Source organism: Anoplopoma fimbria, chromosome 16, assembly GCF_027596085.1.
Source record: "Anoplopoma fimbria isolate UVic2021 breed Golden Eagle Sablefish chromosome 16, Afim_UVic_2022, whole genome shotgun sequence".
Classification (NCBI taxonomy): domain Eukaryota; kingdom Metazoa; phylum Chordata; class Actinopteri; order Perciformes; family Anoplopomatidae; genus Anoplopoma; species Anoplopoma fimbria.
In genome coordinates, this window is record NC_072464.1 from 16,245,933 (window position 1) to 16,264,116 (window position 18,184).

The following is an 18,184-nucleotide window of genomic DNA, read 5'->3' on the forward strand; positions in this document are numbered from 1 at the left end:
TGCTATCTCACCTTCATCACAAAAAGCCAAAAATAACTAACATAAGTTTAACACTGTGCAAGGTCCCATTCTTCAGCCAATCCATCTAGAGGTTTGTCTGCTATGGATGGTAAGTAAACCATACTGTCTCAGTACTGGAAACAAGGTAAGAGTATGTTGAGGTTTACAGATATGCCTGTTGGCAGGTTGCAGAGATGATAACAAAATGCTTAAAGGATGTGGTTTTCACAGCTTTGCTGGTTGAGCTGCTAGAACATTCACTCTTCTGAACTTTGCAACACAAACACTTCACTTAAATAGCATGACCTAATGTATCATACAGTCTATTACGCATGTGTTTGAAACCAGAAAATCAAATGACCTTCTGATATAACTAAGAAATATCAGCCGATTGGATGCTTTTCCTCACTCTCCTTACTCAACATTATATTCCTAACAAGCACTGTGGCAACAGATGCTGGCTGTGGTTTTTAATAGACAGAGGGAGTTGAGTTTTTGTAGAAATGGAGAAATGTCAATGTTGAATGATGTTGAATGATGGATTCAAACATTAAAAGCGTGTATTAGATAGATTTAACCCTCACCACTGATCTGATTTTGATCAGATTTGAAGAATGCATCTTTGGGACTGTGGTTCAGGTTTCAAACATTTTTTAAATTTCAGATTGGTCCGACTGTTGGTCTGGTCTGTTTATTTGCCCTTTTTTTTGTTCCTTTATTTGTTTCTTTGTTTTCATGTAAAGCACTCTGAACTGCTATTGTAAAATATTGTGCTATACAAATTTATTAAAATTAAATTATGCCATCGTTAATATATTTGTATACAACATAATAACGACACAATCATTAAACAATATATATATATTCAAGGGAATTTAGAAATAGGCTGATGATGTTATCTAAACTACATTAAGTAACCCTTTTCTGCATCAGTTATATAAGACACACCTTATTTTACCTTCTGATCTTATGTTTTCCTGTACAACATTTTTAAATAAGAGAAGTGAGGTTTGCAATTTCTTCTGAGTTATTTTCACTGTCTTTTAATCAGATGCCGCCAATGAATATGACAATTTTGTCATTCCATCGTTTTTTCTAAATTATTGTGGGTCTGCAAGGACATGTGTGACTCACAGCTACAAAAAAGCAAACTTATAACAATCTGGGATAAATTTCAATGATCCGTACACACACAGAGGTGAACTAACATAATTTAATTAAACCTTTGTGCCACATGTACGCAAGATATTTAAGCCACATCAGCACCATGGTGTCTGGACTTCCTGGTAGTGACCCAGCGGTACAGTCATCTGACAACATTTTTTAACAGGACTGTGATACTTCAAAAGTTAAAGTCATAAAGTATATTTAGACATATAATAATTTTAATTTCAGTTTACATATATGGAAGAAAAACGATCTGAGCCACTGAATATGTGTGCAGAAAGTGGCCTACAGGCTAACATAAGACATGGTTTGAGGCAGAAAATGTGGTTTTGAGGCTGACAGCTTGTAACAGAGGCTGTGTTTCAGTTGTGTGTCAGTGAAGTGGTGGTTGCACCATCTTGGTGACCCTGATGAATGAGGATTGGTGATAGCGGTGACGAGAGGCAAAGTCAGCATTTTCCTCTGTCAGCTGCTTTGTTTTCAGCCCGACCCCGGACAGAGCTGGGGTGACTACGATCTCATCCGAAGGAGATCCGTTCCTCCTGGAAGATGGAGAAATAGTATGGAGAAATGGGTTTCAGGGGACAGTGTGACATGGGAAATGAATAACTGAAAATCTTATCTTACATTCTATGACTTAGTAATACTAGAATGAATAGTTAATGACAAGGATGAAAAATTACTTAAGTTACAGTCTGTGTTTTATCAATGTTCTGGATAGATAATTTAGCAAAAACATTTCTATTATGAATGACATTTAAATCTATTATTCATCCGTCACTTATTACTATAAACTGATTCCTGATTGATCATTTTGTACCATGACAACAACACAATACCTGCAAATGCTATTCAATGTTGATTTGAGCCACGTGAAAAAGCTGAATCGAGCTGCAATACCTGCAAATAAATCAAAATACAAACTGTCATCTGGAGAAATTAGCTAAATTAGTTGATTTAATTACTATCTGCAGAAAACCATAAAAAAAATTTTTTGGAAGTTGCAACAGTGCACGGAAGTGTAGTAACAAAGCAGGAAGAAACACACAGCATCGCATCAACCACATGTGTGACAAGTGTTTAACACACTCTGAAATGCCATTAGTCAGGCAGCTAAAGCACTCTGTACTGTGGTGAGTTTAATGCACAGGTGCTGGGTGTCACATCTAGCTTTTCTAGAAATCCCTAAGCCACAACAGCTGCCAGCCTGCCAGACAAGAAGACCACGAGTGAAAGTCCCAGAAATGTGCCAGAGTACATTACCAGGTCACATAACAACTGAACAGGGGGTGACCAAATCTAAATGCTTTAAGGGGTAAACTGAAAATGATCTTTTGTTGGACATAATGGGATGATATAAATGATCTAAAAACATGAAAAATGCAAGAAGGAATCGTGCTTTAGCTTACATAAAAGGAATTACTTGCAGACCACTCCCTTTATAAAAGTTTATGGAATGACCTTGTTATCGTGCTACAAAACTAACACTTGGCATAAATAACACGTTTCCTCCATTAAGCAGAGAGTTAACGAATCAAGTAAATATCAAAACACAGAATGTGTAATGAAATACGTTCATTAAAAGCATATGATTTATACAATTTAAAATGCAATGCATGACTGGTGATCAACAATTTCCTGGGTCTTAAAAGGTCTTGTAATTCCAGAAGACTCCTCTATGCACATCATGGCAAGGAACAGTATAAGACTTGTTTTCACAGTTTGTTAATATAATTGATATTTTTAATGAGAAGGATTTCCCTGAACTAGAATTAACACCTCACAATTGTATACCTCCGCTAGCCAGTCATGTGGCAGTTCACATCCATGTCTGTCCACAATGTAATCACTTTATCATTGTATCCTCTTAGAAATTTGTCTGAAATTGTCATAATTAGCACATTCATTTTAGAGTAATGACTAAAAAATGTGTTTTGTGAGGTCAGAATAACCTTGACTTTTGATCACCAAATCAGTTCAACTTTAAGTCCAAGTGGACATTTGCACCAAATTTGAAGAAATGTCCTCAAGGTGTTCCCGATATATCACGAGAATGGACCAGATGGAGGGACAACAAGAAAACCTAACAGCTATAGGTGCTAAGCTCAGTGCTGGCTGTACAGTGTCAAAAGAAACTTCATCCAAATGCATTTTATGTCCAAAGTTCACATTTGCATTCCACACTGGAAAAAGCTGCAGAGGTGCAGGTGGTACATATATGTGAAAGACAGAAAAAACTCCCTCTGTCCCATATAATGTAAATACAGAATTCCCTCAACTTGGATTTTTCATTTACAGTGAATATTCTCTTTATGTGGGACTGTCCTGTCCAAGTCAAGACATTTGGTCACCCTGAAAAAACATCACCGTGGAGCCAAGCTAGGTGTGTCTCAACAGAAAAATAAACTGATTGAAATCACCTATAGGTAGTCCAGGACTTGCTTTCCCGATGTAGATGAAGAGCAGCAAGGCAAAGACTATGTTTGCTAAGGCATAAACCCACTGAATAACAAACATAATAAATATGGAGCTCAATGCCTGAAAGAAAAGACAAATATTCATTAAATTATGTACATATCATCTGAAATCAAATTATTGAAACAAAAACAAATAATGTAGAGCATGAAATGTGTAGCTTACCCCAATAAGAGCAGCCCAGGGGTTGCAGAACTTTGCATGCAATGAATTCTGCATGGGTTTGATCTCAAAAATCTGGTGCTCGGCTTTACCTCCAACACCTGAAAGAGTCAATTATAGGGTCTGGTTAATAAAAAAAAACAGGTACAACCAACTTCTATGTTCTCTTCTCCTGTCTATTGTAAACTAGTGTTTGATGGTTGGAGCTGATCACCTGCGCTGTGACTTTGAGGGTCAGCAGGTGAGTCCTGCTCAGCGTGGTTTATTTTTGAACAGCGTTTCCCTTGTGGTTCTTCTCCAGCCTCGGGCTCTGCACCTCCATGCTGCACCTCAGCTCCCTCTCCTTTCTCTTCTGGGAAAATATTTCTGTTCAGGTCCAAACCAAAGCTGTCCATCAGCTTCTGCTTAGCAGTGACATCAGCCTTTCTGCCCTCGTATCGACTGCTCGGCTCTCGCATGTTGGAGGTCTTCTCGGCTCCAGCATCAACACTTGACACAGGGGGAAAGATCTGGTCCATGTCCCTGGTGAACTCCAACAGAGTGCCTTTACCCTGCGGACTCTCGCCTCCACTCCCATAGCTGGGGAGATTGGCCTCAATCAGAGGGCTAGAGCTCTGCTTGGTTGACCCACGCTGGTTTCTTTTGGCTGGGACGAGGGTTTCCTTCTTCTCTTTGGCCTGCAGCTGGAAGGTCATGGCCACGCTGAAGAAGGAATAGTCGACAAAGCTATAGGTGAGCATGAAGTTTATGGTGACGATCGGGGCCAGCACATTGACCTGACCGATGAAAATGAAGGCCATGGTAAGCAGGCTGGTCAGAAAGATGGCTGCCACTGGAGTCTTGTTTGGGCCTTTCTGTTAAAGACGGAGATAGTGTCACAATGTCGCCATATAAAAAAACAAAATAACCAAAACTGGTGATTGTTTTTGTTTTTTTTCTGATTATAACCATAATCAGAACTAATAAACCACCTGAAAAATGCATCCTGATAAAGCTGAAATCAGACCTGGTTTTAATCAACTCAAGCTAACAAAAGTTGATGTTTTGGAGATGCACAGGTTTCACACGACAGTGGAACTATGTAAAAAATGCATAAAGTCAACACAGTGAGACTGGGACAAAGAAGATTGTCCCATGCCTCCTGATTGAGAAACTGTAGCTCTGCAGCCTTCTACCCAAATAAAAACTTTCACTTATGGACACAAAGGAGAAACAGCCATCAAAAGGGAGCGATGACATTAAACTAAACATAAAGTTATATTCGAGTCATTTAAAAACCAAACCTGTAGAAAGTTAGCAATTACTCTAACATGTGGTTTTCTAAACCAGCTTGCTTTCACTTCCCAGGTCCCGTCACACAGTTTAAGGAGCACTGCTGTGTGCCTGGCGGGCCTCCAGAGCACACACAGCGGAGCTGGGTCCTGCCCGTCGCCCTTCCTGCGTTTGTTCTGAAGCTTTGATTTGGGCCAAGATGTCTAGGGCCTCATTCCAGCCCGCTGAGAGAGGTCAGACACTGCTGCTGGGGTGGACGGGGTCAGGATGTCAACGTGACTGTGTGTGTGTGTGTGTATGCAGTTGTGTAGCAGCAGTGAGTCGTAACTCTTTGCTGTAAATGCAGTCAGTCATCTTACTTCTATGAAGTAAATTCCAAACTCTATAGTTAGGCACTCCTGTCACTGTTTCCTGTTGAGTCCGCCCACCACACCGCCCTGTGCATCCAGACTACACACACTTTATTAGCAGTCAAAGGAAGCACTCAGGTCCATTACTTAAGTACTAATACTACACTGTTAAAATACTCCAGCACAAGCAAAAGTCCTGCAATGAAAATGTAAAAGTGTGTAATTATTATCAGATGTAATTATATTTAATATAATTATATTCATGTTTGAAAAGCATTTGATGTACAGTTGGTTGAAGTGAAGCTTATTTTGAATAATTTTGAACAGTACTAATGATTATTTTCATTATGGATTAATCTGCTGTTTATTTTCTTGATGACTTCATTGACACATTGAGTAAATGTACTTGCGTTTACATTCCACCACTAGTTATTGGGTCCCAATACACATTAGAGTATTGGGGGCCTTTGATTGGTTCACAACGGTTTAACACAGTCTTGATAAACCGAAGCAGATGTTGCTCAGTTGTCATGGAGACAGATTTGTCCACATGTGAGCTCAGAAGCCATTTATGATTTAATCCAAAGTACTTTTAAGAACTTCTCATCCATGATTGTGTTGTCAAATTAATTTTCCTAAACTGAATAACTTGAATTTTGATGATTAATTTATATTGTTAAAAAAAAACATGCAGCAATAAATCTTTCATAAGCTTTACAGCATGCTTCTCTACTTTTGAGAGAAGTTGCTTCCCATAGAGTTTAATTAACTGATCTACTTTGGCCTCATGTTTAAAGGGCATCCATGACTGTTGTTGATGTTTGTCTTACAATGACAAGACACATAAATAGTCATAATTATTAAAAGGAAATTGAACTACCCCTTTAATAGTTGGTCTTAAGTTTGACTCCAATGCATTGCAGGTTACTAAGTCTTCTGGCTTATAATGTTAATGGTACCGTTTAAATAATCACAGTGAGGTATAACTTCAATTTGGGTTTGGAGCAAATGATCGTTCTGCAAACAAGTGAACTCACTGGTGCATAAACACACACCTTCACCACATAATCTGTGCATCATGTTGAATCTAGCTAATATTTTTCGGTATACGTTTAATGTGCACACATTCCTCCGTTTCATGCTCCATCCACCCACCCCTCTTCCCAGGAAGGCCAGCGCGGGGATGACCCTCTCCTGGGCGATGCACTGGAGGATCCTGGGTGCTCCGTACAGGCCGCCCATGCAGGAAGCCAGGGAGGAGATGTAGAGGCCCAGCAGAAAGAGGAAGCCCACCAAGGAGACCTGGAGGAAGAGGGAAAACAAACACAGGGTGGAAGAGGATGGGGTGGGGTTGAGCGCACACAACAGCTACACCCAGTTCAGTTCCGCTGCAGCCAGCTCCTTCTAAAAACAATGAGAACTAACCACTGATGGAAGTCAAGGATTTTTGAAAAGAATCAACAAATAGTTAGAGCAAAATCAAATATATTAATATGAGAGTGAGTTTGTCAGTAATACTACACTATTTGTACACTCTAGTTCACAATGTTATATACAGTAGTGACAACAGGTCTGACATCTAACCACCAACCACTGGACTGCTTTAGAGCTGTACACAATTATGAATTGTGGCATTCACTTTGTTTTGAATAACGCTTTGAAGCAGTATTAAGGAAATTTGCACATCAAATGAAAGTTAAGTGGACAGTGTCTAAGTATTTCTAACATGGGACACATGTGATTACTACTCGGCAGTGACTGAAAGTGCAATTACATGCTTAAGACCGTGAGCTGGGTATTGGGACAGACACAGTAGTTTTCATATACTTCAAGTATGATGTAATTTATGAATAATATTTCTACTTGCATTGAAAAAAATTAAATCAGCAATGGTTTCTACATCTGACTGAGAACAGACTTGCAGTCAGAACCTGGACTAACCACACCACATCAACAAAGTAAGCCATGAGGGGGAATCCCCTCGCCTCAACCTTTGTGTTGAGAGGGCTGCTCTTACAGGGCAGGATGGAAACAGAGGGGGAGTTTACCTTTTCTGCTATCAAGAAGTCATAGCGCAGAGCTTCTCTGGTGCAGATGGCCCCCAGAAGGAAGACAAAGACCAGATACAGGAACCACCTGTGGGTCACCAACAGTACACCACACGGGATTATTAACAACTGCTGCTTTATCACTATTATTAGAGGAATCTGACATCACAGCTCTACAAGTGAATGTCTGAAAGGGCCATGCTGGAAATGTGGGTTTGTCTATTCTCTCCAATGAAGGTGGAAAAGGTGGCCCACAAAATGATGAAACATTTGAAAAGGACCATTTAGGCTGATTCATACTTTGAGGGAGAGACCCCAAAGTATTATATCTGAAAACTATCCTTGTAGCATGAGAACTTTGTAACATAATTTTTGACTTGTTGGTACCACAACCTAATTTTGCAAATATGGCCAGTCTGTATGATCTTATAGTATTTCCGTCTGTGTACTTTTACAGCAGGCCTGCCATTGTCTGTACACTTTTACTGTAGTTGTGGTCCTGTGTGCAACTGTGTAATGTAAGCATGTGGTGTTTTCTTATTTGACAATATTGTTGTGTATGTGTGTGTGTGTGTGTGTGTGTGTGTGTGTGTGTGTGTGTGTGTGTGTGTGTGTGTGTGTGTGTGTGTGTGTGTGTGTGTGTGTGTGTGTGTGTTGAACTATATCATCATACGAGGTGAAGACAGCTGCCAGCGTTCCCACAGGGATGTTGTGTTCAGGCCGCTGAAGGTCTGAGCTCATGTTGAAGCCTGCCATAACCCCACAACACACAAACACAAACACACACACACACACACACACACACACACACACACACACACACACACACACACACACACACACACACACACACACACACACACACGCACACCACAAAAATATAAACAACATACTGTATAATACAAACTGTATTTTTACACTGCATATGTAGCTGCAAGTAATAAAAAAGGAGGGCTGGAGTATGGACAGCTCCTAATTCGTACATATGTGCCCTGCAAACTGTGGAGTGTTTTTTCACACAATATTAGATCCAAAAGAGATGAGGGGGGCCACCTCACCTGTAGCAGCAGGGAAGAAGACCCCAAAGACTGTGAAGAAGTTTTCTCCCGGGGTATAATCTGGCATTGTGTTGCTGCCGAGCAGCCCGGCTGAATAACCAATGAAACCATTTTCTGAGAGGAAAACAAAAACACAAAGCACATTTAGTCCTGAACCTTATGCCAGGATGACACTGCATGTTGTTTTACTGAGTAAATCAGTCATAAGTTTTGCTTCAAGAAGAAGTTTCAAATCAACTTCTACTCCAAAGGCTATAACACTTGACTGCAGGCTGCTTGCTGTAATGCTTCATGCAAACCTTCCTTAAAGCTATTACTGCGGTGTTTTCATTTGCATGTTTTCATTTTTTTTTTTTTTCATAGATGATTGGTGAGTGTTTGCACTGCATTTCCTGGAGAAGTTGAGACTGACAGGATATGTAAACACATCAAGTCTGCACCAGGGGATTTCTTTCCCCTGGAAATACCTACAGTACCAGACACCTATACTATAGTCTTGAAACATTGCATCAGTTAGAGGTTTCATTTTTAAAAACACATTTGTAACAATACATGCTAAATAGCTAAAGGATGCTGATGGCCAAAATAATATTCTTATTTAACTTTTTTATATTCCTCCAAATGTATTAGAGCACTACTTGGAATTATGTTATGTATTTATTAAAATCCAAAAATGACATAAATAGAAAGTATGGGACTGCAGTCAGTTGAGGTCCATTTGTTGAACGTGCAGGGGGAGAGGTGTTCTGCATAGGTGGGGGCCATTTAAAGCTCACAGTCTGAAGGACGGGCCCTATGCTACAACACCGGACATTTCCCGCTTGGTTATCTTGTGATGGGAAAGAATGTGTTCTCTCAGATTAATGACATGTTTATCCAAAAGGAAGTCGCCACCCTTTTCAGAAGCTCAGCAGCTTCCAAGTTTGAGCAAGGAATGAGAGTGAGCGAGAGAGCTAGACAGTGTGAGCGAAAAGAGCGAGAGAGAGTGAGAATAAAAAAAAAAATCTTCTTTTGTTTTTGACAAAGGCCCAAACCATAAAGGCTGGATTGACAAGTCACACCAAATGCACATGTTGTCCAGGATGGGAATTTAGGGAGGCTGAAAAAACCCACATCAAACTAGATTAGATGCCCAAACTTTTGTTCACTCGGTGACCCCGTGAGACCGCCCTCTGTCCAAACAATCATAATATAACAGATCCAGGGCAGTCAGTGTCCATGTCTGCACCATGGGCTCCACACCCACATTACAACATACCCTCCAGCATCCAACAATGGCTGACTCTCTGTGCTCAATTGAGGTTGTTTGAAAACTATTTCTATGAAAGCAAAATAATTTATTGGATACACTGTCTGAGTATTTGATATCAAGAACTGTGAACAAAAAATGCAAACAAATATGCCTTTCAAAGAAAACAGTGTTCCATACTCTGGTGGAACTGCACATTCATATTTAACATACCATGCTCCAATATCTAAGACAGCTCAGGTTAGAGGTCAGATTTACTTGATTGGGGGCCCCGAGACAAAAAATTGCTGTTGGGCCCAATTTTCTTTCAAGTTCAGTGCACACTGTAGATTCAGCGGACTGTAGATGGCAGCTCCCTTACATTTTGCACAGCAATCCAGACACGTTTTTTTTAATGTAAGTTAGTCTGGTAACTTAATTAAATACAAACATCATACCTGCTAAACATCAGCATGTTAAAAGTGTCATTTTGGGCATGTTAGCATTCTCAAAGCACAGCTGTGCCCTTAGTACAGCCTGACTGATGTTAGAATGGTTGTAATCTCAGTCTTGCTGAGTAAAAAACAGCTATCTGGAGCTACAGTAGTTAGTAATACAATGGACGGTTCTTAAAATCATATGACTTATTAAAATCAACTGTAAGGTTTTGTGGCAAAAATCATTCTGCTGTATGGACAATATTTTGTAAAAGCTGTGGTGAAAGCATTCATATCACAATGTTATATTGTCTGAAGAACAAGTGCATGGGCAGAGTGGGGTTCCTTTCTGAACTCAGCATTCCTCTGATACAGACTGGAATGTGTAGTCAGATTACATGAGGGTCTGAGGCCTCTCCCCCCAGTCTGACTGACCTCCTGCTCTCCCACACTAACCAGTATAAACTGCTGTGTGCATGGAGAATAGGGTAGGCTGTGCTGTCACAGAGATGGGGCAGGTCCCACTGGGATGATTGAGAACTATATAATATAGTGTTGATCACAGGAAGAGATGATGTAGCGGTCTCTGGAGCAGCAGGCCTCATATCTCAGTTCCGGCCTTCTCTCTTTGTCATTTACCAAATATGTGGGTGAGTCTGGTTAACACCCTAAACCCCAGTCCCAAGACACACATTATGGCGTCCTGTTCAGTGGGGAATAGGCTTATATAAAAGGATTTGGGTAAGAGTGTCAGATTGTTTTTCATCTGTGCATCACAATCAGAAGGTTTTGCGGTTGAATTGTTTGTCTGCAGAAACAATATGCTGGAAGTGTTACTGACCAAACTGACCAAATAATTTACTACACAAAGACATGCATTCCTCCCATTAGGGGTGGTAAATCACCATTCTGAGCTATCTTACATGTTGCAGCTACACAGCTTTTAAATGATACTTGCCACAGTATCGCAGGAAGGACTTGTCATAATCAGTCACTTAACAGATCCTTAAGGCTGAGGAAATAAGGAAGCTAAGTCAGTCTACAGCTGAGAGTTCACTTACAGATGTAAAAACACCCTCAATCCTTCTACTCATAATGCTAAGTCATTGGTATCACATTGTAGACATTGAGATAGTGGCTGAGAGTTTGTTTTGACAGAATAAGGTAGAGGTTAACTAGATAAATAGATGACTTTACAGAAAACAAAAACAACACAACTTTTTGGATTTTAACTGTGGATGCATTTAACAATAATCTTAATTGTTTGATTGAACCAAAAAAACCCAGTAATTCAGTCTTATCCTTCAAATATCTTTGTTTTTTGGCTTTAATAATAGTACTAATAATAACAACACATACTTGATCTCTGCAATAAATACAAAATGAATGAGACTAGGACTGCAACTAACGAATATTTTTGGGATTTTTGTGTCATTTATAAAATATTTTCATAAATATTTTTTTTGTCAGACTCAAACCCAACTCCCAAAGATCACAAGTTTACAATGACATAAAACGGAGGCAAGCAGCAAGTGCTCAAACTAGAGAAGCTGGAACAAAAGAATGATTGGTCTTTTGGTGTGAAAAATACCATTAATCTATCAATTGACTAATCATTAACTCTAAATACTGACAGATTCATTTCTGTTTTGTATTCAAAGCCAAGCAAACCAACAGCAAGCCAATATCCCATTATAGCTTTCATATAGTAGGCTATGTCACTTGGCTGACCTGACACAATTAGCTATGGAAGTTCCCGGAAGTGTACATAGGAGATCTGATATCAAACTTTGACCACTTTCTTTTTTTACCGGTGGCTCCTTTCCTTCAGGATGTGCCTCGGCGTTCACTCAGTTGCTAATCTGGGCTGATCCAACAAGCTAGTGGACCTGCTGGTCCTCTGCCAACCATGAGGTCACCAACACAACACACACACAGAAGCTCTTAATTGGAAAAACCTGGAGAAGCCATTATGGGTGGTTCTCCTACAATTCTTCAGAGCTGCAGTAAGTGGTCTCTGCCTTGTATAATATGAAGAAGGCTGGAGGTTGGGAGTGGTGGACCAGTACAGGTTAGGACAAGATGGAATTAGAGTCTGTTTTGTTTTGTTGACACTGGGGTGTGAGAAGTTTTAAAGCTTAATCCTGCAAAAACCAGCTGGACACAGGCACCATGAGTTTCTTGTGGTTTGCTCGGGGAAAGAAAAGCCCAAAATAGGACATAAGACTATGTGATATACTGATAAGTCTTTCTTATAGTGTAGATGTTAAAAAAAAAAAATCTGTTTATGCAAGATATAAGGTGTTTTGTCCCTTTTATGTCCTGTTCACATAAAGACTGGAACACTTTTCTCCTCCCACTGGACAGGAAGTTGATAATCAGTGAGAACAGGAAATGTGGGGAAGGACTTCCTGACTGCCAGCAAAAGAATACAATCTACTCAAAAAAGGCAACATTTCCTCACCACAAAAGAAAAAAAAAATCTTCTCAATAAACACTCTGTCAGTCTCAGACTTGGCTTAAGCAACGAGAAAACTGCATTTTACAGAAGTTTCTTACTGACCCAATCCACTCATGTGGGCAAAGAAAATTCTCACTGGAGGAAAAACTAACATAAATTGGTAAAATTTGTATCAAAAAGGTTGTTAGTCAGACAATAGCCTCTAAGAGAGGTGGAGATTGAGCCTCAGTAGAATGCGAAACCAATACTGACAATAATAAGTAGTACTACAGCTCCATCTACTGGCCTGAACAGGTCATAGATATTCACCACTCCAGTCTGTAGTTAGCATACCTTCTCAATCCACTATCGAAGTCATACGAAATTTCACAAACCCTCCCCTGCATTTTAATCAAGCAGTAACAGTGGTGTGGAATCCAGTAACAAAAGAAGCTCAGGTATAAGTAGGCTGAGAAGTATAATGCTTTACTCAGATATGCTTACTCATACATTTGATTTTAATTATTAGTAAGCTGCTTTTCTTTTTTTCCCCTGTCAACAATCTTGTGGTATTCATCTTATTTTAATTTTCTGAATAAATCTGGCTAACCTGAATGTTGAAAGCCTTTCTAGCATCGAAGCACTCTTGTATATTAATCATATCATTAAAAAAAAAAAAATCCATTTGTTACCTCTTTCACTATTTGTTATGGCAGGAAAAGCAAAGGTGAAACGAATAATGTTAACAAGGGCTGCAGTCCAGCATTTACTCAATTACAATGCACTGCAGCAATTAACTTACTAGTTCCACCTGTGGAACAAACAAATCCCCCAAACTTATGCTCTCAATATAGTTTGTCCAGTTTGTGGGGGGCAGCAGTGACCCTTTCTCTGCAACTTCTTCCACCTCCTTGCGGTGGATATGCATAATTAAATCAGTCCCTCCAAGGCAGTCGTCACCCTTCATAAACAGTATATTCACGACCCCCCCCAATCCTACCTGGATCAAGGTGCGCAAAGGTGCCAATGACAAAGTCCAGCGTGGAGACAGCCAGCACAGCCAGCAGCAGCAGCTGGAGTCGGACAATCCACTTGACACCGGCCAGGTTGATTCCCAGCAGTGCCAGCAGCACCACTGCCGACATGCCACGCACAGCCCACTGGCTCTGTAGACCGAGCAGCTCCGCCACCGACTCTGAGAAACCTGTGATGTACATGGCTCCAGCTACGCACTGCAAGGTGGGAGGCAACAACATGTGAACGTGTGGATTGAACCTTCAAAACCAACCACTCAAGTCAAACTGAAAAGTCTGTATTTGTTACCAGGGGCGCCGAAAAGGGGGGGTAAAGGAGACGGATTCTAGGGGCCCATGATGGAGGGGGCCCAGAGAGGCCCCTAATGATGATGAAATTATAATACAGAAAAAATAATGACAAGTTAAGTTATTAACTAACATATAATCACACATGTTTTATTTTCCATGTCCTGGTAACAATTCCTTTATTTGTTTTGGAAGCATCAACCCCTGCAGGGCCCCCCTTCCCCCTCTATTCAAAATTTTGCCGCTGTGTTGGGGGCCCTGTAAAGATTATTTTCATGGGGCCCAAAATCCCTAGCGGCGCCCCTGTTTGTTACTCACCTGTCCAAACACATAGAGCAGGCCCACAGTGCCCCCCACCCTGCCACCCAGGACGACGGAGATCATGGAGTAGATTCCTCCACTCCCAACACCGCAGTGCTCACACACTCCAATCCCCGACATCACCGTCACTAAAGCGACCAGCACAACCAAGGAGACGAGGAACATCCCGAGCAGCACTCCTGTGTTCCCCTGGAGGATGATGGGAGACAAGATGACACAAAATACTTAAATCTCCTATACAAGTATGTGTCCATCGGCAGCATGTAACTCATCTAAAGATGTAAATTGCATATTTTATAATGATGTACAGCTTGTACTATACTGTCTGCGGGCCAAGATCTTTTATGCTGCTTATATGCGAAAAGTTTGTTTGTAATTCAATGCACACTTTGTACATCCTGTATGCATGCTTATATCTTTTTCTCCAATATTTATTCTGTTTATGTCTGCACATTTTCCTTGTCTTTGTTTATCTCAGTATCTTAAAAGGAAAAGTCGACCCTTTTGGTTTTACTATACACTCCTGTGTTCAAACCATTGGCTTATGTGTTTAAAGGTCACAGTTGTATCTAGGAGGAAATTTGGAGAACATTTGTACTCCAATATTGTTATTTTTTACTTGCTACTTCAAATTCCCGTTACGCTATTTGATTCTATTCCATTTGGTGAAATCAGGCCCATAAAAACAGGGAAAACATTAATTGTTTTGCACAAGTGATAAGGAAGTAATAAGATGCATCTCACTTTCACTCAAGAAACCCTGTCTCACTCAAGAAACCCTGTCTCACTCAAGAAACCCTGCCCCCCACATGGCAAACTACGTTTTAGCTGTCAATTTATACCCAAACGAATGTGGCAATTAAGATGACAAGGTCTTTGTAGCGGTGTCCCCTGATGACACATGCAAATTCAAGTGTTTGGGATCAACTGACAGGGTGACACTTACAGATAAAAATAAAAATGAAGAGCTTCTACAGGAATTTAATGAGATTTTATGTGAAGCACACCAGCCATGACCAGTCTTGTGGCTATAAAAGTGAATATAAACATAATATAAAGTAATTTCTGTGTCATTCAATTTGCAAAGTCCTAGAACCAGTCATACATACATGGTCCGCACTATAATGACAAACCTGAGACACGAGTCTCAATGATAGAGAGTTTGCTTTATTGCTGAGTCGGTTGGTTGTGTGCATAAACTGTAGGTTGTGTGCCGATGGGAACCTCCAACACCCGAACGTTGGAAAAACTGGATAGGAAAGTCAATATTTCTTTGCTCATTAAAACTGCAGGTGAATGTACATTCAAGCACACTTCACATTTTATAGGCACTTTAAACTGCATTCTCACACATATTGAAATAATAAATACACAAATGCAAAAAAATTAACTTCTATAAGAGCGGGCAATCAATTTGGGAAGACAACCAAGTTAACAGCATACTGACTGGTTTAATCTTGCGGCAGATTCTATTTTGTTTACATAAAATGAGTGTAAAGGAGAAAATGGGAGGTGCTGGGGTTGTTCCATTTGACCAAACGTCTCATAATTGACCAATTAATAATTAAACAAAGTAAATTGAACCTCATGCCAAAGATTTGTACAGCATTAAGCACTAGATAAAGCTCTAAGAACATTAACCTTCATCATGCATTGTCACACACACTGGTGTCATGGATTTTGGTTAAGATTTAGATTGATTTAAATATTTAAGGTCTGTTATTTTGTCTCTTTAATAAAAAGATTTCTTCATGTGTTTTGCTTCTCTATTAATGCACATTAAGACAAATGCAGACATAGTTAAACTGCAGTTTGTTATGTCAGTGTAACCTAATATTTACAAGAAATACATGTGAAAGAGGAAGGGGAAATGGTACAGAAAGCAACACAGTGCATACTAACCACCAGGTAGCCGGTACGTAAGAATAGCACCACACCAAAGATGTTGATCATGCAGGTGGTGAAAACTCCGTCCCAGGTACCAAAGAGCACCGGCTCCCACACAAACAGTTTGATCCTCCACCAGGGCCGGCTAGACTGCTGGAGGCCCTGATCACAGACACACAACAGTTAAAGTACTGGCTGATATATATTCAACATCATCAAGTCATTATCACATTCAATTTGAGGAGCAAACCTGTGCATCTTCATGAAACAAATCATGGACATGTGCGTGTGTGTTTGTGCTGGTGTCGGCTACCCCCCCCTTCAACAGTGCTGCCACGTCTATGTCCTGGTCACAGGTGTGCACAGTCCAACCTATTGGCAGGGTTTCCATTACAACCTACAAATGTAAACAGAAGTGTTACACTTCAACAGGTGGGCCTGTTTACTCACAGTTGATAATACATTTAATGTAAAGCAACATGGAGAAATTCAGTTTAGGATTTGAATTAATAAGTAAGTGACCACATGTTAGATAGGCCTAGATGAGTTTGTGTTGAATATGACAGTTTGTTCCGCTTATCCCGGTTAAACAGCAACAGGTGCAGCACGAGGACACCCGGATGCAGCAGGGACAGAAGTCAATAATGAGCCAGGTTACTAGTTAAAACAATCAATCAGTCCAGACAGACCGCAGTTTACTCTAAACTATACCCTGATTAGTATCAAACAACCGTGAACAGATTTTTACACTTGTGTTTTTTTAGCTATAAATCAACTATAGTTTGTCAAAACTAATTAACAAACTTTTCAATTTAATATTTCCAGGTGGCAAACAGTTAAATATGCTCCAGTAACGTATCCGACTTACTGGCATTCACCATTTGATTAGTCAATAAGCAAAACGGCACCTTAATTAAATTGTACTTTTGATTGGAATATTTGTTATTCATAAATTGACAAACAAATTGGCCCAAAAAAAGTAAACTTGCTTGCTCAGCTCAACAGTAAGATAACATTAAACCCACCTTATGCAGAGTCCCGTGTCATTCCATGCTGAGAAAAAAAAGAGCAATAGTCAGCTATCGAGGAGACAAATCATTTGATTGTTCCTCTGTGCCTCAGAGATGACTCCAGTCAGTATGAACAACACTGCCAGCTCCTCCTGCTTCTGACAACTTGTGCCACGCAAACATTAGCAGCACTAACAGTTAACTTTAGATAGTTACCTTCCAGGGTGTGTTGCTGCTCTGCACAAGGATCCTGTGTTGGTTTTGGCAAGGCCTCCAGAAAGTTGACTAATCATTAAAGATGGGAAATGCACGTACCGCCCAGTATCCTTCTCTTTTTATTTGTGGAATTATTTCCTTAAACTTGATTGTACTCCAGTTTTTTGAGAAAGAAGATTTTTGGTTTGGGCCATAAGGCTGTTTGTAGGCCTACATTAGATTGTTTTCAGTCTATTTCAGCAAGTCTACAATCACAAATAACACATCCTAAATGTACATTTGTGGATTAACACAACAGAAAATATCTAAAAAGTGTAGCCAAGTGATAGAAATAATATATTTTGATTTGGAATTTGTGGGGATTTTACTTTACCATTCATTATCTAGTTCTACAGTCTGTGTGTTGCTGCTTTTCTCTATGTCATGTCATTGTAAACATTAGATCTTAAAGTTTCTGTCTTTTGTGACATTTTTCCAATTTCCTTATATTTCAGAATTTTGTTAGACAAAAATATTGAAAAATAAATGCTGAGCTACCTGTAAAATTTGGACTTTTGTATCCCAACTGTTGCCCCCGACTAAGAAACAATGCAATGTACAATAAATGGCATCCTGAATGTCACCCGCAGCTGAATAGACTTTGCATCTCAAAAACAATCCAATGTCAAATACTGTGAATTATTTTATTCATAAGAACATGACACACAACAATCAAAACAACAATTTAATAAGATTGTTTACAAATCATAATATATTGCAAAAAATCTAATCATATGGGTTACTTGACTGAA

General features: G+C 39.8%; 1 protein-coding gene across 1 annotated transcript; it reads right to left on the reverse strand.

Annotated features, from left to right (window-relative positions):
* Positions 1-1,039: 1,039 nt before the first annotated feature.
* On the reverse strand, positions 1,040-17,461 carry slc12a8 (solute carrier family 12 member 8). Its single transcript, XM_054615194.1, has 15 exons — positions 17,394-17,461; positions 17,193-17,220; positions 16,418-16,564; positions 16,183-16,329; positions 14,278-14,469; positions 13,638-13,869; positions 8,532-8,646; positions 8,148-8,234; positions 7,475-7,562; positions 6,582-6,728; positions 4,019-4,658; positions 3,808-3,905; positions 3,588-3,705; positions 2,007-2,067; positions 1,040-1,709 (listed from the first exon to the last, which is right to left on the reverse strand). The coding sequence occupies exons 3-15, from the start codon at positions 16,556-16,558 to the stop codon at positions 1,541-1,543; spliced, it is 2,235 nt and encodes a 744-aa protein (XP_054471169.1). The 5' UTR covers positions 16,559-16,564; positions 17,193-17,220; positions 17,394-17,461; the 3' UTR covers positions 1,040-1,540.
* Between the last annotated feature and the right edge of the window lie 723 nt (positions 17,462-18,184).